The 22884-nt window shown below is 38.2% G+C and overlaps 3 protein-coding genes across 8 annotated transcripts in view; 1 reads left to right on the top strand and 2 right to left on the bottom strand.

The window, feature by feature from the left end:
* Positions 1-6: 6 nt before the first annotated feature.
* LOC100747221 (myb-like protein I) lies at positions 7-9054 on the top strand. 6 transcript variants are annotated; one of them, XM_033322667.1, is made up of 11 exons: positions 7-722; positions 834-937; positions 2260-2705; positions 2772-3055; positions 3129-4307; positions 4453-4742; positions 4983-5072; positions 5187-5391; positions 5457-5558; positions 5649-5984; positions 8836-9054. In XM_033322667.1, the coding sequence occupies exons 2-11, from the start codon at positions 841-843 to the stop codon at positions 8870-8872; spliced, it is 3066 nt and encodes a 1021-aa protein (XP_033178558.1). In that variant the 5' UTR covers positions 7-722; positions 834-840; the 3' UTR covers positions 8873-9054. The 6 variants fall into 6 exon arrangements, with proteins under 6 accessions (XP_033178558.1, XP_033178559.1, XP_033178554.1 ...); XM_033322668.1 differs by having other exon boundaries at positions 4995-5072; XM_033322663.1 differs by having other exon boundaries at positions 4983-5391.
* Positions 9055-11094: 2040 nt separating this feature from the next.
* Positions 11095-15806, bottom strand: LOC100740186. Its single transcript, XM_033322581.1, has 9 exons — positions 15552-15806; positions 15148-15439; positions 14272-14771; positions 13177-13353; positions 12524-13110; positions 12186-12258; positions 11750-11954; positions 11454-11651; positions 11095-11351 (listed from the first exon to the last, which is right to left on the bottom strand). The coding sequence occupies exons 1-9, from the start codon at positions 15687-15689 to the stop codon at positions 11095-11097; spliced, it is 2427 nt and encodes an 808-aa protein (XP_033178472.1). The 5' UTR covers positions 15690-15806.
* Positions 15807-15997: 191 nt separating this feature from the next.
* Positions 15998-22884, bottom strand: part of LOC100747534 (cadherin-related tumor suppressor) — a 68500-nt gene continuing 61613 nt past the window's right edge. The window contains 9 exon segments of the mRNA XM_024369978.2: positions 15998-19244; positions 19360-19575; positions 19669-20038; positions 20123-20566; positions 20656-20921; positions 21016-21320; positions 21428-21709; positions 21808-22084; positions 22174-22884. Coding sequence (XP_024225746.1) covers positions 17214-19244; positions 19360-19575; positions 19669-20038; positions 20123-20566; positions 20656-20921; positions 21016-21320; positions 21428-21709; positions 21808-22084; positions 22174-22884 — 4902 coding nt within the window. The 3' untranslated portion in view covers positions 15998-17213.

Consider the following 22884-nt stretch of genomic DNA (forward strand, 5'->3'; position numbering starts at 1 on the left):
CGCCGCCATATTGGCGGCTCGATATAACACGTACTAATAATAAGTTCAGATTGGTTACGGTAGGCATCGTAGTTGACGCGCCGATTTTATCGTCGTTGAATGTCGCTACTACAAATGTGCCATAAACAGCGCAGTGATCATGTCATAGTCATAATATTGGCCGTCATACTTAACTATATGTAACAAATCGGATAAAAACTTCATCGTCTAAACATAAATGGAACTACGTGTTTTTTCTCCACTTAATTATATACATTGAATAAATCGTGATTTCATTTCTTCTTTTGAAACGATACATGTAATATCGACGCCGGGTCGGTTGTCATTAATTAAAAGCAAATATAATACTTTCTACTTATATATGTATACATATATATTTAGTTAACAAAATACTTATTTGACACACGTTGAAAGTTTATCTCGTGTTGAATTGACTTTATTACCATTTATATCTTCAAATATAATCATAAACATTAACGAACATCTCTCAATAAGTTTAAATAAAAATAAATTTTGGTAGGAATCATTTTTATGACAATCTGATTAATTTTCTCAGTGATTAAGAATTCTGTGAACTGTTTATTACTGCAAATTAGAATATGTGGATTTTATTGATTTATAAATATTATCGACGTATTTAGTTGCCAGTAAATAATTATCTAAATCAAGATTGATCATTGTTAATGACTTCATGACAATTTGTGTTGTTAATAACAATGCCTGTAAGTATGATATACAATAATAATCAACCATAATTGTAATGTTGTTATTAAAAAAACTTTAATAACGATTATACTATACAATAATAGAGAAAATAAATGATTAATTTACAGAGTGGAAATGAGCAATTCATTGGATCAAGACTTTGAGGAATTTAGATTTTCAGACCAAAACAAAATTTGTAAAGACGATGCAGTGGATGATTTGCAAAAATTTGGTATGTTTTTTCTAAAATATTGAGTGAAAATAAAACAAATGATATACATAAATGTAATATACACAAGAAATAGTATTAAACGTAGGTTAGTTTCTATAGATTACTTTCTTGAAAATTAACATTTTAGTGGAATATCCTCATTCTATTAGATGCACTTTTTTTGCAGAAAGCAATATATTTCACTTAAGATATTGCTATAAAAGATTAATGTTTCTAATACTGTGTTACTAATTTATGGTTGTCTTTGCAAACCTATTTTGCAAAATTTCTCTAGCCAAATCTTAACATTGTTATAAAAATGTGGATAAAAATACTATGTTTTTTATTTAATAAAACTTTTTTTTTACTTTAAAGTGTACTTTGAGCAAATTTTATGGATTTATACTTTATAAGTAAATGGTATTAATGAAAATTTGTATTCTAAACTCTTGAAGAGAGGTTAGGATTCTGTTAGTGCTGCATAATAATTGGATAAATTTGGAGGTTTTTGTCATTTGTTATTGATGTTCCGTTAACAAAATTATTTGGTATAATTTACATTTTTTTATTTAATTGCAATAAATCACAAACTGATATCCTTTCCTTAACTAGAGTTATGATGATAACATTTGTAAAACGTAATTTTATTACCTTTTTAGCCCGTTTGTATAATTGAAAATATCCCATTGATTATATATGTACTTTAATAAGTAACATTATCGTAAATTGCTATAACTATTTAAGACCGGTAAAAAGCAATTTATGTATGTCCGCAATGGTATCAAATGAAATGCGTTTTGATACGATGTATATCGCGGCGGGAACGTTGCGCTAATATGAAGTGAACCAATGGTGTTCGTTCTTTAGCTAGTATCGATTGGAGAATCCCGTTTTCAATTCTCGGCAAAAGCTGAGGCAATTATCTCGCTTGCGTTAGGTGGTCTGCTGTTGCAACCATTTTGCGTGAACACTTGCTGTTGCTGCATATACATCGGCATCGATTGTTTACATCCGTTGTAACACGGGGAATGTGCATTGATGATAGTGAGTGAACCTTTGAAATAAACATGTTTGAATATAATCGACGTATAGTTCTCAGACATATCCAACGGGAAATTATATCAGTTTAGCGGATTTGATAGTAGCTATGAAAGCGCGGCAAATTATTTAATCCTTACTTTTCTCAGTCTTTTAATTAAAAAGGTGATTGGACACATCCAGTTTTGTTTTTTTAGATATTCGTCTTCAAGTACAACGTTTTTCGTAAAGTAATGCGATTGACAGATGTAATTAGAAAATTATTATATGAGTGTATTGTAATTATTGGGGTTTTCTTTTTTCAGATAAACACATAGACAATCAAAGTACGATATTTTCCTTACGATTTCCATTATTTAACTGTGAAGTCTGTAAAAAACAATTTGTAACAAAAAAGCAATTACGTACTCACATTCATACACATTTAGGAAGACCACGTATAGTTTTAAGAAGGGTTACTTTGAAAAGTGTCAAGAAAAAGAATAGCAATACATATTGGCTAGACCCAGAAAAGAAGGGTTCTTTGAAATTAACGTTAAAAAAACAGAATTTCAACGATCCTCTGAAACTTAAACTCAAAAAGTCATCAAAATCGGAAGATTTTACTGTTGTGAAAAGCAACATTAATCTGGGAACTGAAAATCACAATCACAGAGACGTGGCTGGCGCAACAGAGAATGATCAAAGACATGAAAAAGATACAGAAAGTTCGATTAATCAGCCGTTTGAAAACGTGATGGTAGAACAACAGGTACATTATACTTATAAATATGAAAAATGTTAATTGATGTAATTCTATGGAAAATATTATTATTAGGATGAATATGGAAGCATTAAGTTCAACGCTGACGAACATAATCCATTGGAAGAAAATGATAGACCATCCATAGATGTCAATGAAAGTGACTCAGGTGTAGGAAGTGATATGGCAAATCCATCTGAAAAGGAAGATCAAAATGTTGATGACCTACAAAATACAGATCAATATGATAATTCGGATAAAAGACTCTCTGAAACAGAAGATCATGAAGAATCAGATGCATTGGAAGCAACATGTAGAGAAACAATTGAAAATCTCAAGAAACTTGGTGAACAATCTGGGTAATATTGTGTATTTAAAAATAATCCTCGAATGAGAAATATCCTTACTATAACTCATTATTTAACGTTTTAGATGTAGATCTATGAGTCGATTAATTGATAATGCAGGCATTGAAGAGGATGATGATAGAGGACATGAATCAAACATGATACATGATTTAGCAGAGAATCCAGCCATTAATATTATTTCAAAGTCTTCTACGTTTTCAAACCACACAGCAGATTGTACAACAGTGTGTTCTGAAGATGAAGATAAACCTGAAGAATCAACCGAAAGCACAACTGGTTTTAATTGGAATCAACTGTCAACTAATTTATCGAATAAGAATAATGAGAATTCTAAAGAAAATGAAGAAAATGCGGGTGATAATAATATTGAGAATGCTGGGTCCCTTTTACAAAATTTGATTGAGCACCAAAGACATAATCAAAATGAAACCTTATCGAATAATTTACCTTCGGAAACCGAATATGTTTCGCTTGAAAAGTTAGCTGAGACCGTTAGTACTTGTCGCGTTTGCAACGAAAAGTTTAAAGATATTGCTCATTTAGATGAGCATCGGAGCAAAGCTGGACATTATCAATGCAATATTCCGGAATGTATAAATCTTATTTTTCATTCACTATTGGAAGTCTCCATGCATAAAGCTCAAATGCATGGAACGCCCCTTTCTCCGAGCGTGAGCCAATTGTCTCCTCATCTAAATACGAGTTCACCTCATTTGAATCAAAATTCACCCCATTTGAGCCAAGCATCTCCGCAATTAAATACACATTCACCTCATGCAGTATCAATGGAATCTGCAAATACAACAAACTCGCAACAAATAAATAGGAATTCTCCTTTAACTTCACCTCATCAAACAAATTCACCTACATATAACGCAGTAGCTAGTGCTGGGCAGCAAATAATATCACCTGTGAATTTTGAACAACTACCCGCACCTGTTCAACAACTAGCTCAACAAGTACAACGTATGCCACTTCCGCAAACGCAAATGCCTCCAAGTCTTCCACCAGGTGCTAATACAATGATCCCTGGCCCAAATTACTTTGTACAACCATCAGGAAGACCACCGTTGTATAGAGTTCCTGGTCCACAGGGCATGCATTATCCTCCTCATATAACACACCTATATCCGCAGTATGGGCCAGGTCCATATCCACAAATGACTGCACCGCCACAAATGCATCCACAATTGCCTCAGCAAATTTCACGTGGAAGGTATCCGACTCTTGCACAAAATAGTCGGCAAGTACTGTTGATGAAATAATCGTTAAAGCATGTAATATGTTTCTAATCAAAGTTAACAAGATATGAAACAAGATACGAAACATGATGAATTCTCTTTCAAATAAAGTATTAAGCAGTTTAATTTGCATTGTATGTATTGCAGGGCACCAAGGATTCCACAAACGGGATCAACACCGCGGCAACGTATGAAACGTCCTATGCAACAATCAATGCAAGTGCAGCAGAATAACTCTGCAATGAAACAACGACGGATGGATGTTTTATTACCAGATAGAAATGAAGATGCAGATTGTCATGTTATTGCACAGCAAAAAAGAAATGACGGTCTGCCTGTTATACAAAATGTTCAAGGTGCTACAACTCAACAAACAAATAGAAATGATTCTACTATACATCTTACGGATTCCATAACTCTTAGTGTTAGACAACCAGGTACTTTTAACACTTGATTATATATTTCTTCCTTAATGTATATTTTATTGTATGTAATTTATGTATTTAATTCTAAATACCTCTTCTAAGATTAGTTTCGATATTTTTATCATTTTTCTATGTTTGTTTTTCTAAATTTACTTTTATGTTTGTTTGATTATATGTTCTGAAAGAAAACTTAACTATTCATGGAAGAGGTGCATTACAAGAATAAAAAGAACATATTTTACTAATCTAAAGGTTCCGCTCCAGCTCAAGTGCAGAACACATCAGGTGCTGGGGGCAAGAAGTCTGATGCAAAGGCTGTGGCTAATGTACTGGCAGCCAGAGGTATTACTGTTACTCCAGCAGCAAATAAAAATAAATCAAGTGAACAAAACAAACAGCAGATACTTCCCCAGCAACAGAGGACTACATCTTCACAGCAGCCTTTAAATGTTACAGCGCTCACTCTGAATTCTGCTATTTCTATCATACCAGCTAGTTCACAAAAAAAACAGCAAGATCAGGGTCAGTTTGCTGTTCCCCACAATAAACAAAACAAACCAGCTGTGAACGAAGTGGAAAGACCTCCGAGACCTCCCACCGTAGATTTAACGCAAGATACCCCACCACAAATGCCAGTAGTTAGACGTGGAAGACCTCCACGGTAAGATAAATTAAAGGAAGATTCTTCCACATTTATCGATAATATAATATTCTTCATTGTTACAGAGCATTATTAACTTGTCAAGTGTGTGATAAAAATTTCCAGAATCAGGAAATGCTAACTCAACACATGGCTACCCATCGTGCACCAAGCAAATTACTTCACAAGTAAGTATACTTTCAACAATAATATAGGGTACATTTCCTAGATAATAATTATAATACTATTATATATATAATAATAATGTTTGGTACTAGGTGTAATCTTTGTCCTGCCCAATACCCAACAGCTCAAGCGCTAACAACGCACAAACAGGCGTATCATAAAGAAGTAGACACAGTAGCACAAAATGGTGGTGCAGAATTAGCATTACCGGTCGTAGATTTGAAATCTCCCCATGTGTTGAATCGTTTATCAAATCTTGGTATACAGAGCTACATCCCGTTGTCACAACTAAGTGTTCAAACGGGCGGGTATTTTGGATTACCTATAATTACAATAGACGGTGCACGAAATCCTAATACTTGTAATTTAGGTGCGCTTGGTGCTACATCTATTCTAAGTCTGGGTCCTCTTAAACATTTGTCAAACAGGTAACTGTGGACAATTTTACATTTGATCTATGTTTTTTGTGCAATGTTTTTTTGCCTTTCTATAATTTTCAACAATAAGAGTTGCTTATTATGAATATTACTGCATTGCTTATTTACTGCAAAAGACTTGCTTTTATTCTTTTCATTTTTTAGATAAATTAGATGGCACAAATTCGATTTATTTAAGAATTTTATATAATAATGAATTTGACACTTTTTAGTTTATCTGTGTTCTTCGTTATTTCGGGCAGTTTTACATTTTTTATTTTGTTTATATTACTAATGTTAGTTTATGTAATTCTAAAGCAATACAGTATTTATAACGAAAGCTGAAGAGGTGTTTGTGTTAATTTAGAGTAATGTAAAAGAAGATTTAAAATACACAATCATTATGACAAGATAGTGTATATGTACATCATATAGTATATTATGAGAAAGTTGCGAGATTCAAGTTGCGCGTAAATCATCGCCATTATTAGTATATTTTTTTTTTAAATGATTGGAAACTCATCAAATGTATTCTTCAGAAGTAATTTTTCGAAGATACAATCTACATGGATAAACAATAGTTCCAAATGTAGTGCCACTCATTAATGTATCAAAAGTCATTGATAAAGTTATACAAACATATTAAATTATTAGAACCCTGCTGCTTGAAATTAGAAAAAAGCAACTCGTTAAGATTAATGAAAAATCACATTGGTTTTACTCGACAAAAATATCATTCATTTGAATGAATATTAGAAACTATCGTTGTGTGATCTTGTATCACTTGCGATATGTGATATACTATTTTGAATCTGATATTGGGAACATTAACATATACATTATGAAAATTACGAAGGTACCTAATTACTAGATTCGTTCATCTAAGGAATTATCCTGGATATTTTAACCGATTTTTCAGGCAGTAAGTAGTTGTATTATACAGTGTTGTTAAATCACGTCCGTGTTTTGAATGAAAGAGTTATAAATTATAAAACCTACAGAGTTAATACAATGAAACTATAAGAGTTAATTATTTTTTTGTCAAACGATTTCGTTTAAACGATATTCGTACACACTATTGAGATGTAATACCGATTGTAAATATATTTTTTAAAAAGGATTACAGTTAAAGCATACGCTTGTTTGTACTTGAAACTTGAAACTCTATAAAAATACCATATAGTAGTTGCGTAAGTGATACTTAAACAGCGAACATTTATTCTTATGAAATCATGAGCGATCTTTATTTATTGTCATTCCTATTCAAACATTATTGTATGTAAATAATTATCATTTTTTGTGTACTGTGTATATTTTTAAATAAGTGATCCGTTCCGTTTAAATTATAAAAAATGAAAACGATTACTAAAACGCGCAAGAACTGATTTAAAATAATAATATTGTATATATTTGTATGATAATAAAAAAGTAAAGCATATATATATATATATACATATATGATAATTTTAATGAAATCTAATTAGTTATATAGCTAATAATGGGGCATTATATTGTTCTAAGTTTACAATAAAGAATATAAGTTTAAACAAATTTTATTCTTAAATAATTCATGAAACTTCAAAATTCATTTTCATTATTAATTGCTTTGAAAAATAGTATTGTAGAACCAATGGAGGATATGGAACTGTCCTATTATAATTTTAAATAAACAGAACATAAATAAATTTTTTAGGAGACATGCTAGTATATACGAATGATTTAATATACATTCCTTCCCATTTTATTTCCAGTTAATACATATTTATAAACATTTATTCACGTTTTGTATAAAGTAAAGAAATTCGAATATACTGAATGTATTACTAACTCTAATACTAAATGTACTACTATATTTATTGAAATGGTTATTTTTGACAAGTTTAAATATTACAAAATTTATCTAAACAATATATTTAATTAATATAGATTTATTGTTATTAATCAAATATCATGTTTCCACTTAATTAATATTATTTAAAAACAATTACTGTAAAAACTTTTTAATTATATTATTACACATCCGAATGCAATAAATAGTAATTATATTGTTATATGAATTAATACGTTATATGAATTAATAAATTAAAAAGAGTGAGGAAGTAAATATAATTTGTATCATAAAACTATGATTTGATTTCATTTCCGGTTGAAATTTTTTATCGCAGTTTTAAGAAACGTCGCCAAGGAGTGTCTTGATTGTTGTCTCAAATTGTAATTATATTTTCCTTTACTTTGCAATCGATAATTTCATATTTTATCTATCTATTAGTACTTATTGTTTTTTATGATATGCGTTATAATTTGTATAAATTATTTACTTTTTAAATTTTATCTATTTTAATGTTATGTTGTAACGTTTAATATAATTACGAATAATCGCGTATGTGAATTATATTTTCAAATCATAATTTCATGTTTCAATAATTTAAATGTTTATCTTAACATATTTTTAACGTATTTTTGTCTTCAATGTCTCAAATAATTTATAATCAGTGATATGTATCTTAAAAAAGAGGGAAGTTTAGAGATTTTAATGTAAAAACATGTGTTAGTGTGGATTCACATATGCGCTGCATAATTGTGACGTTCTGTCATTCAATGTGTAAGCTGCGCGTGAAACATAGTTCTGTTTATAGATAATTTAATAGTTTCATTTCACAAAGTTTATGCTCGTTGTAATTGAATTTTTTGTGTTTCGAATGCCTTGTCATCTTCTATTTATCAGTAATTAATAATTTTCGAATGGTATCGTAACCTGTATTCTGGTTTCTCTATTGCCAATTTTTGGATTCACTCTTTTATCACATAATATTACCATCATCTGATTTTGTATTTGACAGAAGCTTATTCCTTCTTATTGCAGATATTTTCTTCGCGTTAGTTTGAAAATTTCGTTATGAGTGCTACATTAAGCTCAAGAGCTGAACAATATTTCTACAGTATAAATCCTTTGGCACAAAGGATAGGAGAAGATATAACTGCAACTAAGGAAGCTTACGAAGGCCTATGGAACACATTAAGCATAGCAGAACGGAATCAAGCAATTAATGAAACTATCATTCAACCAGAGGTTGCATTAAAATATACTTTGAAAAAGCATGAGGTCACTAGAGAATTACCTGAGTGGTATCCGAAACTACGCATACAGACAGGAATGAAATATGTTATCGATGAAACTGGTTCTGTAAGTACTATTTATAAGTTTATAGTAATATTATGTCATAAACTATATATTTTTGCTTTAATATACAAATATCGATTAATATTGGACTATCATAAATATATAATACTTTGAATGTAAAATATTTTACTATTTATGATTTAATATATATATGCGATCAAGTTCAAAATATTAAGTTAAGACTTCTTAGTTAAAGCAAATTTTCTTTACTATGATATTATAGACATTGCGATGGCGTGATGAGCATTCAGCTCCATTTTCATTCATGACTCAGTCACAGATGAATCTTAGTATAATAGATTCAACAGAGGATGCAAAATCTAAATTAATAAGAACTCAATTTGGAGAGTTACCACATTTCTCAAGCCCAGCGAAATCACATAGAAACAATTCAAACTCTCTTAACGATGCTTATACTTCGTCTCATACGGTTAACCGCTTCCAATCTGATTGTTTTTCAAGTAATATCTTTGAGAATGAGCAGTGTAGCAGTTTGTTAAAAGGCAATGTTGATAACGATCATTCTGAAAGTATATTTGCTAAACTGATGAACAAAACGTCTTTATTAAAATTACAAAATAATTTGGCAGATGATATGGAAAGTTTAGTTAGGGAAAGGGATTCGGATACTGATAAAAGTCAAACAAATACATTAGTGGTTATGTCACGTACAAAATCAAGTGACATTAATGAGTCAACAGCGCTATTAGAGACTCCTAGTTCTTACAGTAGTTTTCAATCTTCTCAATTGAATCAGGAAGAAGAAGAAAGGACTATACCAAAAACTGGTTTTGAATTTCTTGATAATTGGTAGATATATCGTGATACGTGAGAGATACTAAATACGTTTACATTTAAATTGCTACATATTATTACTAATTATTAATATAAGTTTACGTTAAATCGCGTTTGTACAATTTTAGTTCCTAAAACGGTAATGCCATGACGGTATTGATCAACATTTCTTTAGATAATATTCATTTTTTAAGCTACATTTCTAGATATTTTCTAATGTCACTTATGATCTCAAATTGCGATGCATTTGCGAATTTACTTTGCTATGAAATATGTATTGGTTGCGAATTTGAGCTTAACCATGGGTAATGTTTGCATATTCAATACAGCAGAGTTTCTATACAATTTATGTAAATTCTCTATCTCTATAATGAAGAGGCCTTTTTTTACATCTAAATACTACATGTGGGAATTTCGACATATATCTACTGATATATGAAAAAAGAGAAAATAATCCGAAACATTGAGAAAAACACTTTACAAGGATTTAACGCTTCAGTATTTGTATTTTCATTTAGAGAAATTTTTACGATTTTATATTACGTGTATCTTTCTAAGATAATCATTGACTTTCATTATCTGACCATGAAAGATCTTCGTCAGTTATATAAAGGATATTTAATTAAAGACTGAAGAGGCTATCTCATTTCATTTTTACTATGTTCATATTCGATAAGATTCGCCATTAACTGGTTTCTCAACCGTACGATGATACATTTTATATAGACTATTTAGACTATTCAGTGGTTAAATATGTAGTCCACTATAGTAATAACGATAATTTAGAATAATTGCTGTTACTTGCTCTCTTCTTGTTCTTCTGTGTCGTGAGAGATGAATTAACGAACAGAATAAATCACGTGTATGTGTCTGCGTGAAACGGGTTGTGCTTGCATGTTTAGTAACTGAAAAATATCAAGTCATTTTTTATTGAAATATACATACATGTATATATATGATACAGTATTTTAGAAGCATTTATTATAATATTTAAATACATTCATTCATGTAATATGGTTGCGTTTTTCAATGAATTTAACCCGCTGAGGTTCATTCCTTCCACGTTGATCTTCCTAAAGTTCCCATCTTTACGTGGTCCAAAAGCCTGAGAGCCAGACTAGTAGAAAAAATATTAAAAGGCTACTACTATACATATATCTCTTCCATTTTCATATCTCCAAATGGACCTATACCTTCTGTCCTGGGTGATTGAACGATAGTTATATTCTCATCTCCACCGCCAATTTTCCCCACTTTTGAGTTATTGTAATAGCCGAAAATATTTTTATTCGCTTGCGTTATACAGTAAAATTCTTCCAGATCGGTTGATCTTGTTAATTTGGCTTCTGATTCTTTCTCGAAGGGTGACACCAGTATCAGACGCCTTTTTGACGATGCCCGGACTGAAACTGGGATAATTGTTTCGTTATATTTATCACGGAAAAGGAAACTATATTTAAAATCTCAATTCTAACGTTAGGAGATTATCGAATCGGACTATTTACCATTTCTGTTCATTTCATCACCTGATGCACCCTTAGCTGTGTTTTTCGATTTACGAGATATTTCTTCAGACAACGTAGATAAACTTTTTGATAGAATGTTCGATCGACTATTTTTATCGGACAAAGATCGACCAGGGATACTGCATTCATTATTGTTTTCTGTTTGTACAAAATAATCCATGTTTTCCCGAAAATCATCTACGATTATTAAATAAATGATTGATTTACTATTCTACGTTCCTTTTGATATATCGTTTTGTCAATATCAAATTAACAAGAAAAATCAGTAAAAGAACCTTCTTTCTTCTCTTCCGTATTCATCGGACTACATCGTCCAAAACCGGAACATTTCTCTCCATCGTAGCAATTTTCTTCTCTAAAATTTCGTTTAAAACTCTCGCAGGTGTCTTTATCGTCCATCAGCGCACGCGAAACTCCTGCTTCCTCCTGTACGCTTCCTCCACAACACTTGTATTGTTCCATCGCCTGTCTCTCGAGCTCCTACAACGAAATCGTTCGTCTTTCGAAATTTTCGTGGCGCTCTCGCTCACGCAGGTGAAATACCATTTCGATTTTAGTGTCGTTAATATGGTCGTAGAGGAAAGACGCGTCTCAGCTACGCGTGCGAATAATTTTCGTAATTTGGCAAATGTGTTGATAAATTTGAAGCGTGGTAAATGACGAGGCGATCGGTGACTCGGGGTAAGTAAACGTAAGAATAAAATATTATACTTGATATTTAAGCGCCAATGATTCCTCGGACGTTCTATATTGCTCCATTGCTTGCTGCTCTAATTCGTCGTATCTAGCGTTGGACACGTTTGTATTATTACAATTATTATCACCAGGCTGCGGATTTTTATGCATTTTTGCGAAATTTAAAGACACGATAGAGTATTTATTAGGATATTTGGTAGATGAAACAAACATTTATTCAAATTCCATTTCTTTAGACGCGCTCTAAAAGATACAGAAATGCGTAAAAATCCGCGATAATAATTATCACATATCGAAACAGACGTGTAATATATTGCCTAACTTTACGGCTCAATGGAATTTATTTTATGAACCGTTGTAGATTAAATAGCGACTGCTTATACCTTTTCTCGAACACGTTCTCCAAGGTAGCTTGGTTAGCGGAAGCATTGGTTAACACGTCTCTGTAAAGCCTTCTTCTGTTTCGTGTATCATTTTTATCCCTTTCGCTGATCGACTTTGCCTTCGATCCTTGTACCTCTGGTTTTATTCGTTCGCCGATTCTCGCGTTGTCCTTCTCCCTTTTGCCAATCGAAGTCTTTTTGTCGCTTCTGCCGTCAAAATTCCTCAATTCCGTTACCAGAGTGTTGCCGCCAGCGAGTTCCTTCGTTTTCGACGAGCAACTTTTATCCAGCCATTGAAGGACTTCCGATTCCGATTTGCAACCTCGATTTTTCCCTTCCATCAGATAAGACGCTTTGTGTTGCGAGCTTTTCGATTGTCCGCGGTGCGTCTTCATCGCGTTCCTCGTCAATAGTATCAAATTCTTAAAATCAACGCCTTGGTTTTTCCTCTTTTGTCCCGTTTCGTGATAAAGTTCTATCGGATGCTGATACACCGGTATCGGTATAGGATTCGATTGTAAAAACTTCTCTTGCACCTGCAATATTATTACCTTCGATCAATGTTTAGCTTTACTTTGGATTCACATATCCGTTCGCAACGACTCTTCATTTTCCACCTGTACGGGATGATGAGTAATGGTAGCAGTTCGCAATGGTTGCACGGAGGTGCACATTGGGGTCGACGAAGAGCCAGATATTTGTATTTGCGTCGGTTGCGGTGGAATCCTCTGATACCATTGTTGAGGAGGTCTGATAAACGTGCTCGTGTCGGTAGCTGATAGCACAGGTATACCCGTACTCTGAAATTCACAAGCGTTTCTCTATTCTCTTCTAGGGCGAGCGTTGGCACGCCAAAAGTTTAGGGTTGCTTTATAGAGTATGAAGTTGCTACCAGCGATAGAGCAGAAGGTAATTATTTATATTATTTGCAAAAGGATAGGGTATACTCTGCACTGATTTCGACGATCTTGAAACACGTTTTCTGCGGACACGATTGTGAACAACTTGTCTTTAAATTTCTTTATATATGTTACAGTCTGGTTCTTAGTTTCCGAGTTACACGCAGGAATACTTCCGAAGTTTCTTGCTTTCATTTTAAATTTCCTGCCACGTGTAACGATAATTGGAATAAGAGTGTAAATACGGAAGAGACTCGCGAGTTATCCTGTCTTTGATCGATCAGGGATCACTGTCCACCACGCTGCATAGGCTAACCTTCTTTCGTTCGTGCAAGAAGGTTTGCTCGCGTGCAGGGGTATTTTCAATTGCCAGTAATTGAAAAACAAAGCCGAAAACGTAACTTTTTTATAATATCAACACCCTGTATAGTATCGAATATATTTCGAGAATATCATTATTATCATTTATCAAATTTCAATCTCGCGAATCTAAAAATGGAATTCTCTCTTTCGTTCGACCTTCTATATTTATCATACGTGTCTCACTGTAGTTCCTTAGTTAACTAATCGCTTGTTCACCCAAACTATTCTACTTTATTTCTATTTTATTACTATCTAACCCTGCGTTTATGTTCTGGGAATATATTTGCGAATATCCGGGAAACTAAGGCCGAGCGATGATAATACTCGTGGAAGCGTGTCGTTCAGTATCATGCTCCCGACAATACAATTCGTTTCTAGATCGTCGAAACCAGAGGCGATTATCCTTTCGTAAGTAATTAGAGACATTCATTAGAGGAGCAAGTTAGGATTTTAAACCTGGTATATAGTTGCGGTATTTTCATAGGTCCTGTTGTAAGGAAACAATTCGTTTTGGTAACTTCGCTCGTTAAGGGATGGAAAATATTGTATACGATTAACGTTCTGTTCCTTGTTGCTGTTGAATCGCGTTACCGGAACTTTGGGGAAAAATTCCGGCACTTCCGGGCTGAGAACCGGCGGCGGATGTTTCCTCGTTCCATAAGTTTCCGTCCTTACCGTTTGGCACTCTGTCCTAAGTATCAGTGGTCGATATTGAACCGCGTAATAGAATTGTTGCTTGCCCTGACAATTCTGCTCTCGAGATTGTTGTAGCTTGTAACACTGCAAGCGCATTCTCTGTTGAAGGAATTGTTGATGAACGTTGCTGCCGCCCGCTTTCCATAAGCTTCGAACCGCGTCGCTAGTTACGCGAATGTGCAGCTGCATCTCCATTGAATTTTCGATGGTGTAACGTTGATACTCGTAATAACTGTCCAATTTTTCCGTAGCATCTGATTCTTGACAGACATCGTTTTTTTTAAATTAGCGACAATCGAATAGAATTTCTAGCAGGGAATATAGCCAGTTATTCTGGCGAATTTGAAAAAAGAAGGATGTCGTACGTTGTTGGTTGATCGCGACCGTGTTACCGATCAGGTTCGCTTCTTTGCTCGACTCGTGGTTCGTTCTGTTCTTCTTCTCCGTCTGGCTGAACCTCTGCGCGTGTCGACCGTGCGAACAATCTTCCCAATGCGACTTGTAGCCGCATACCATCTTCGATACTTCGTCGTCGGGCTCCGATATCCTCGTTGCCGAGCTTTGCAGCATCGATCTTCCGCGCGAACGTTAACACAGAACGATCGAGTATTGGATCACAGCGAATCATTTGCTAACGTTTAAGTGTAAAAGCTAACAATTCACGATTCGTACGCGGCCCGCTCGACGTTAACCAGGCGAAGTGCTTCTCCACCTCCGGTAGCATCCACGGCTCGGTAACTTCCGTCCAGCAGAAATTTGGTAGCGAAACAGGACCTGAATTGTCGTCTGACTTGTACGCGTTCTCGCGGTCTTCGTTGTACTCGTAATTGCCATAGCTGGCCAAACGCGAGTTAGGAATAACATCGCGTACGCTTTTCGTTCGATGGACGGTACCATTCTCTTTGTACTTTGCGGTCAATTTGTAATTCTGTCGTAAGACGTATCGTTAATACCTTTGCATTTTTCTATTAGTAGGTGGTTAGCGTATGGAACGATCGAAAGACAAACAGAACGATTCAGGGAATTTACGAGTATTTTACCTGAATCGACAGAGATTGATTCAATTTTTGAAAGGGATCCTCCTTGTCGAAGGTCCAGACTTTGTCAGCGATTAGACTTATGTTCGCGTAGGCGCTGTTCAGAAGCTCTTCATCGTACGACGGGAATGAAGATATCATTATCTGAACATTCTAACTGGTATCGAGTAATATTTTAGCAAACGATTAAAAGACGTATCGATACAATCCCGTTCTACGTGTATTATCTTTGGTTTGCGTTGGTAGATTCGCGAATCAAGTCGTTTAATCGGCCTGTTTTCGAGACGAATATCGAAACGATAGAGGACTCGAAATACGTTCAGGACGAGAAACGTCAGTCGAATGTCTTCGCGTTTGTGATATCGTCGTGCGGTATAAAATCGGTCGGATATTCTAAGAAAAAAAGCTTCAGGTAGGAAGGAATAGAATATGATCAATTTTTCTCTCTCTTTTCTTTTTTTTTTTTACAAATGTCTTGTTTATTACAAATACGATCGATGATAAAGTAGTACACACGCGGCTCATTCACACATTTTGTACAGATCAGGCATACGATATTTACAACGGGCAATTCGCGTAATTTACAAAATTTTGACGATCGATGGTATTGTAGTATAATCTATCATAACGCTTCGAAAGTTCGTGGGAAAAATCAGTCTGGCAATTACACTCTGTTCAACGTTCTCGATGAAATGCTGTAAAATACAGCCGCGTATAGTGAGACGTTTAACGAATTTTTCAAGTTGATCGATTACTTTAGCGATCTTAACGGAACGTTGAACGAGTAGCTGTGCAGTCGTCGCGATCGACGCCTACCATCAGGAACGCAAAAAGCGTAGAGAAAAGATCGATGCCTTTCTCTCTATTTTTAAAATCGCATCACTCTCGACTTAATTGATCATCGTTTGGTATTGTGCGACTGTATCGAGATTATCTGGCACAGAATGTCTCAAAATATTTATATACAAGGAAACCTAGTGTACTTATAATAGTTATTTATATAATTGTTGGCGATACAGTCGCACAATAATTCCATTTCTCATCGATTGTCGAAGTGTCGTAACGAAATTCGTTGCTAACAGCGAAAGTTAAGTGTTACAAGGCGATTGTCAGGTCGATACGCGATACAAATTCGTTAAGACTCGACGAAAGCACGGCCGTATCGTGGCTCGTATTTCTAACGATAAAGGTAGTCTCGGTACACTTGAAAAAATCGCGGATTATTTACAAATTCACAATATCGTCTCGACACGATATAAAGTCCAGACGAGTTCGAGACGATGCTCGAATCATGGCGTAACTCGAGTTCTGTTATTATGGCAAGATAACGGTTACATTCTTCGTAGAGCAGCAATCTTGAGCTATCGAACGAGGCAGGAAAATCCAGGAAAAATGTAACGACGCTGCTCGTTCCTACGATTCTAGAAAACGTCCACTTTCGTTCTTCTATCGCTCGCGTTACTCCTTAGGATTTTTGTCGCTCATCCAATCGACGATTAAAGCGTATTCCATTCGCGATGGTATTTTGGTTATTTACGCGTACCTTTCATCTAGCCGATCTTCTTCGATCTAAAGAAAAAAAGTGGCATCGTTGTGCTCCTTCTAAGCTCCTTCTAAGAACTATGCTATCTAACAATTCTATTATAATGGACGTTGAAACACTCTTCAGACGTATTCCTCGGATGGCTTAGGTATACTAGCTGGTAATCTAAGCGTACTTGGAACACGATTGGCACTGTCCGGTAGTTCGGCGATATCGATGAACACTCCGACCAAACTATCAAAGTTCAGTCCCCAATTCAACAGATAGTCCCAACTTAGCGCGGTGGTTGTCGTGGATGGCGATCCGCTATTGTTCGGTCTGTACAATCCTCCCATGTGCGTCGATAGGTCGTCGTCGGAGGCTACCAAAGTACTGAGAGATCCACGGAACGAGCTGTCGAAACCGTCGTAATTGACATTTGGTGGCAGGGGTGGTTTCGTCGTTTGGGAGGACTCGTTGCTTCGTTGATTAACTTCTTCGTCGTCTTGTTTCGCGAACGGATTGTCCGACCGTTTGTCACCGACCAACGAGGTGTTGTCGTATTCCGAGCAGGTGAAACTGTCGTTGCCGCTTTCGTCCGTTGTCGACGAGTTTCTTCGTTCGAGTCTCTCGACCGGTGGCGTGTGTCGTCGGTGGAGATGCAGAGGACCGTGGGTGGGCGGTCCTCTGGCTTCGCTGGAGGAACTTACGGCGTCTAAAGTGGACACGAGGCTCGAGGTTCTTGGCCTCGAGTTCAGTCTTTCGATCTCTTCCGCTGTTAATCCCATCGGTCCGGAAGATACGTTGTTCACGGAATTTTCGTTGTTCGATTGAGGCGCCTTTCGACTGGCCGTTGATCCGGACAGTTGACTCATGATCGGCGAGTTTAAACTTCTTTCGCTGTTGGAGTTTAAAGCGTCTTTGCCTACTCCGCCGGAGGAAGACGTGGTGGCCAGCAGAGCGCTTTGCAGAGGTTTGCCACTGATGTCGTGCAACGTTAGTATTCTCGGTTGCTGAGCGGATAGCTCGCTGCTAGGCGACAGCCTGGCTAACGGCGTGCTCTGTAACAGTTTCTGGGTCGGTCCTGGCGGCTGGCTCACGTTCGGAGGTGGCAAGGCGCGCGGTGGGAACGGTCCGGTGTGTCTGTGTTGCTGACCCGCGTGCTTATGATGGTTGGCGTAGTTGTTAATAGGCGGAGGAGTGGCTTTGTACTTCCGCATACCATCCCGATAACCTTTATAATGATAGACGATATCGATGTCGCTCGGTGCTATGGAGCTCGCGTTTTCCAAGTCGTAGTGCTCGGGCATGTCAGGTTCTGGATTGTGTTCGTGAGAATGTAGGGAAGTTTGAGCGGGCGGGGGCAGGGGAGGATGTTCGTCTCGAATGGGTGGCGATTTCGTTACTTCTCTCTCGATGATGTCCGGCCTCTGAGGCCGATGTTCGGTGGTCGCGTTAATTTCTCGTTCCTTGTACTTTTTCGAGATCAATTCCGGGCCCATGTGACCCACGCCCCGTAGGTCGGACGTGTCGGATATATAGGTATTTTCGTGGCGAGACATCAGATTATCGTTACCCGAGCCGACCAACGGATTTCCAGTCATTATGGCGTTGGTATTTTTGTTCACCACCGATGGAGCTGACTTTTCCTTGTTCTGTCGTCTTAAACGGAATACGATGAAACTGACCAGTATAGCGATCAGCAGAATAACGAAGAACACTATGACCAGGGTGATTCCTATGCTGAGAGGATCGGCAGTGGCCGCTGCGCTGATTCCGATCGGTCCTCTGCATCCGGTGCTCACCTTCGCGTGATATAGCACTTCCTTGAAGATCGAGCCGGACCCGTTGAACGGCTGAATCTCGTTGTTGATGGTGAAGTTGGCCAAACAACCCTCGAAACTCCTAGCGCCAGCGCTGTGAGCGTAATACAGGTCTTGGCTAACTCCACCGATCGATAGGACGGATAGATACGGGTCCAGGAAGTCGTGGACACCGACAGGGTCTAATTCCTCGCCGGTTTGAACGCCGTCGACGAACAGCCTTAAGCCTCGAAAGTAAGAGTGCAGGGTCAGGTTGTGCCAACGGCCATCCGCCAAGCCTCCTTCGATGTTCGCGGTCATGTTCACTGGCGATCCGAGAAGAGACGCGTAAAATAGTTGCCCGTTGCGAAGCTGTAACACGAGATTTGTGCCGTGAATTGAAAAGAAACAAAGAAGGAAGGGGATTGTCTTTTCTTTTTCTAATCTGGGAATTTTTTCTAATATCGTTGAGGAAAGAGTTGCTCACCTCTACCGATGTAAAGTGTTTGTTGGTCGCGGCATACACGAGAACACCATCGGGCTTCACCGTTCTGAACATCAAACCGATCGTTTTAAAGGGCGATGGATTGGTTATGAAGCTGGTGTCTTCGCTGACGGTGCGTTTCGCTCGATTCTTATGCCACAAGGTCGAGCCTCTGTAAAGATATTCCAATAACTGCATTCTTCTGTGTTTCTCCGAGATCTGCAAACGACGAAAAGACGGTTATTCGCGATTGGTCGTCTTACTCGACTGGGAATTAAAATTCAAAGCTCGCTTTTAACAGTTTGCGCGTACTTTAAATTCGACGTATCCACCCTCGCTCAACGTGATCGATTCGAGAGCTGCTTCGCAATTGGGCGCGGTTACAGATCCGCACTGGCAGGTCACTTGATGCCACTTGTCGTAACACTTGGAATTCGCGCCGCAAACGCTGCCCGAGTCCTTTCCACCTCTCGAGCAAGAATTGTTGTTCGATCTGATGCAGGTGGACTTAACGCCGCGCGATGCCAGCGGATTCGACAGATTCAATGCCCTTCCATTTATGGAAACCGAGTGGACGCAGCCGACGAAATCGTCGGAATGCACTTGGCCTGGCCTCTCGAGCACCGGATCTGCGTTTTCCAGTCCTCCCACCAGAAGTGGATTGTTGTTAAAATTCAGAGTCCTGTAGAAAGCGATTGTCGATGTTTAGTCGGACGATTTTCACGTTCACGAAAACGAATAACTAAGAACGAAAGGCGATGCTAACCCGGTTGGTCCTACGTCGTCCGCGTAGCAAGTGCCATCACCGGGTCTACAATCGTCGCAGATATCTCCGTGTTCTCTGCACATGGACACGCTCAAGGACACGACCCTGCCGTTTCTAGTTGCCGTTACCTTCCTCCATTCTCCGTCCGACACGGAGTTCTCCGTTTTTATGGTGACCGAGGTGATGGCGCTTCTTGCACCTCCGTATGAAAACACCACTCTTCCGTCCACCAGTTCCAATACCACGAAGTCTGAACGTCCTCCGGCTTGTGGCGCGTAATTGTACAGCAGTAAGGCATCTGGTTTCGTAGTGGCAAACACGATAGTTATGTCGTTGGTGTTGGAATCCAAGGCTGGGAAAGTCATATAAGACAATTCCTCGAAGCCAAACGTGGATCGTTCGCAGTGTCTTCCGTAACGACCCTCTGGACAACTACACGTGTACCTGAATTGGAACGTTGATCGTCGATAAACTTTGAACGATAGGATATGTAGTCGAGTGTCGCGTGTTACATGGTCGATAAAAATGCTTACCCAGGTTTTTCTCCTACGCATAAACCTCCATAGAGACAAGGATTCGGCCTGCAAGAGTCCGTAACCGCCTCGCAGTGGTTTCCTCTGTAACCAGCTCGACATAGACAGAAGAAACTGAAGCTATCGGGACTCTTCCTACACGATCCACCGTTCCTGCATGGATTACTCGCACATGCATCGCCTCTTTCCAGTTCACATAGCTTCCCATCGCGATCGATCGGACAGGTACACTGGAAATCGTATCCCAGTCGTCGACACTGTCCACCCTGAACGTGGTGAAATAACGAAACGATCAAAACGTTAGGGAAAAGATATGAAACTAAATCGGGGAATTTTCGTAGTATCGGTACGAATATTTACCAATAAGCAAGGATTCGGAGAGCAAGGATCTTGTCTTCTTTCGCATTTATCGCCGGTGAAACCGTCGCGGCACTTGCAGGTCATCTCGTGCATCATCCTCGGCGACGTGAGAATCAGCGCTTGGCTATCGGTGATTCTGGCGTCATCGTAGATGACCAACTTATCGCTGCAAGAGCCCCCGTTCTCGCAAGGTATGTGCTTGCACGGCGAGTAGCCAACTGTGAAGGTCATTCCCTGGAGAAGCGATCGGATTTTGTCCCGATTACGGTTTAGCAATTCGGTGACTTCGTATTTGCTGCGGTATCCTGTGCAATGAAATTCAATCATTCGCATTTAAACTTGTCAATTTTCGAATCTTGCAATCTTTTCATAGTTCTCGCTCTGTCAAATACGGTTACGCAATGTGAAATACCTTCAGGCGACTCTACGGCTACGTGGATGTTCAAGTCAGATCCAGTCTCTCCAAGACTGAAGATCTTGAGGGTGTCTCCAACATCGACTTCCTCTTGCAGAACGTCCAGCAGAGCACGATAATACTGACCTAAAAAATCTCTCGAGCTTAGTTTCGTTACTTGCAGGGTCACGCTATTTTCGATCGTGCTGTTGGTGAAAACGAGGAATTCCACTGTGACCTTGGATACCACGTTAGGATGGCGACCGTCGTTGCCAGACACGCTTAAAGAGTAGCCGACTCCTGTTTCGAAACACGAAAGTCGCAGATGTATTTCGATCGAGATTTTTCATCCGTCGATTCGAATAATTTCCTTAAATAGATACTCTTCCTACACAAACCTGGTGTTATTTTCTTCGTGTGAAGATCGCAAGCGCTAGGTATACTAAGAATTTTCGGATTCGATCCTTGAAGTATCTTACAGGAATAGCTGCCGGTAACATCGGGGTCGTTAGGATGTACGTCGGCGATCTTTCCCAACGGTATCTGCTCGTTGAAAGAGTGTACTATCACGTGAACCGATCTCGGCGACGATGGACTATCGTTTTGATCCGTGACGATCACGGTTATCGTGTGCTCGCTTCTCATTCTCGGTACTCCAGAATCTTCCACTTCGACCTGCGAAAATCAATCGAAGATCGATCATTACGTCTTATCGAATTAATTCAAAGCGACATATATTTGTTCGTTAGAAGATCTCTACTAACCACGAGATCCAATTGAGGCATAGCTTCTCTGTCCAAACTTCTCGTAGTTTTCAATACCCCGGTATGCTTGTCCAAGGTAACCATATCGCTCTGTCTTCCACCAACCAACTTGTACGTAAAAGGCGCTCCATTCGGTGGTAGGTCAGGATCAGTGGCGCTCAGTGTCATCACGATCGTTCCAGCTGGTTCGTTCTCGTTCACGTAGCCCACCACCTCCGGTGGATCGAAGGTAGGCCCGTTATCGTTGATGTCCAAAAGTTCGATGTGAATAGCCGCCGTGCCGGTTTGCGGCGGAGTCCCGGTATCGATGGCACCGATCGTCAGGTCGTAAATCGGGATCGTTTCTCGGTCCAGTTGTTTGGCAGTTTCTATATCTCCGGTCTGCGGGTCCACCTTGAACGCTTGACCCAGATTTCCGCTGATGATCGAGTAGGAGAACTGATTGTTCTGCGGCTTTATATCCTTGTCGACCGCTCTAACGGTCAAAACTCGCGTCCCATGCGCCGCACCTTCTGACACGGTAGCGTCGTAGGTATTCTGCAGGAACTCCGGAGGATCGTTTCCATCTTGAATCGAGACTATAACCTGAGCCTCGTCCGTGTCGTTGCCACGAATCCCACCACCGTTCTTCGTCATCACGGTTAACACCACTCTGTTCTGCGTTTCACGGTCTAATCTTCGCGAGACGCGAATTATCCCGGTCTCGGAGCC

This window comes from Bombus impatiens, unplaced genomic scaffold (assembly GCF_000188095.3).
Source record: "Bombus impatiens unplaced genomic scaffold, BIMP_2.2 scf_0647, whole genome shotgun sequence".
In the NCBI taxonomy this organism is placed as follows: Eukaryota; Metazoa; Arthropoda; class Insecta; order Hymenoptera; family Apidae; genus Bombus; species Bombus impatiens.

Excerpts from the sequence above, each read along its gene's own strand:
- LOC100740186 (XM_033322581.1), bottom strand. The coding sequence starts at position 15,689 with ATGATATCTTCATTCCCGTCGTACGATGAAGAGCTTCTGAACAGCGCC. Across the intron at positions 12,259-12,523 it reads TCGCTATTTAATCTACAACG|ATACGACGAATTAGAGCAGC; the intron begins GTTCATAAAATA and ends GTCCAACGCTAG. Across the intron at positions 11,352-11,453 it reads TGATGAAATGAACAGAAATG|TCCGGGCATCGTCAAAAAGG; the intron begins GTAAATAGTCCG and ends TCCCAGTTTCAG.
- LOC100747221 (XM_033322663.1), top strand. The coding sequence starts at position 841 with ATGAGCAATTCATTGGATCAAGACTTTGAGGAATTTAGATTTTCAGAC. Across the intron at positions 938-2,259 it reads GGATGATTTGCAAAAATTTG|ATAAACACATAGACAATCAA; the intron begins GTATGTTTTTTC and ends TTCTTTTTTCAG. Across the intron at positions 3,056-3,128 it reads AAACTTGGTGAACAATCTGG|ATGTAGATCTATGAGTCGAT; the intron begins GTAATATTGTGT and ends TTAACGTTTTAG.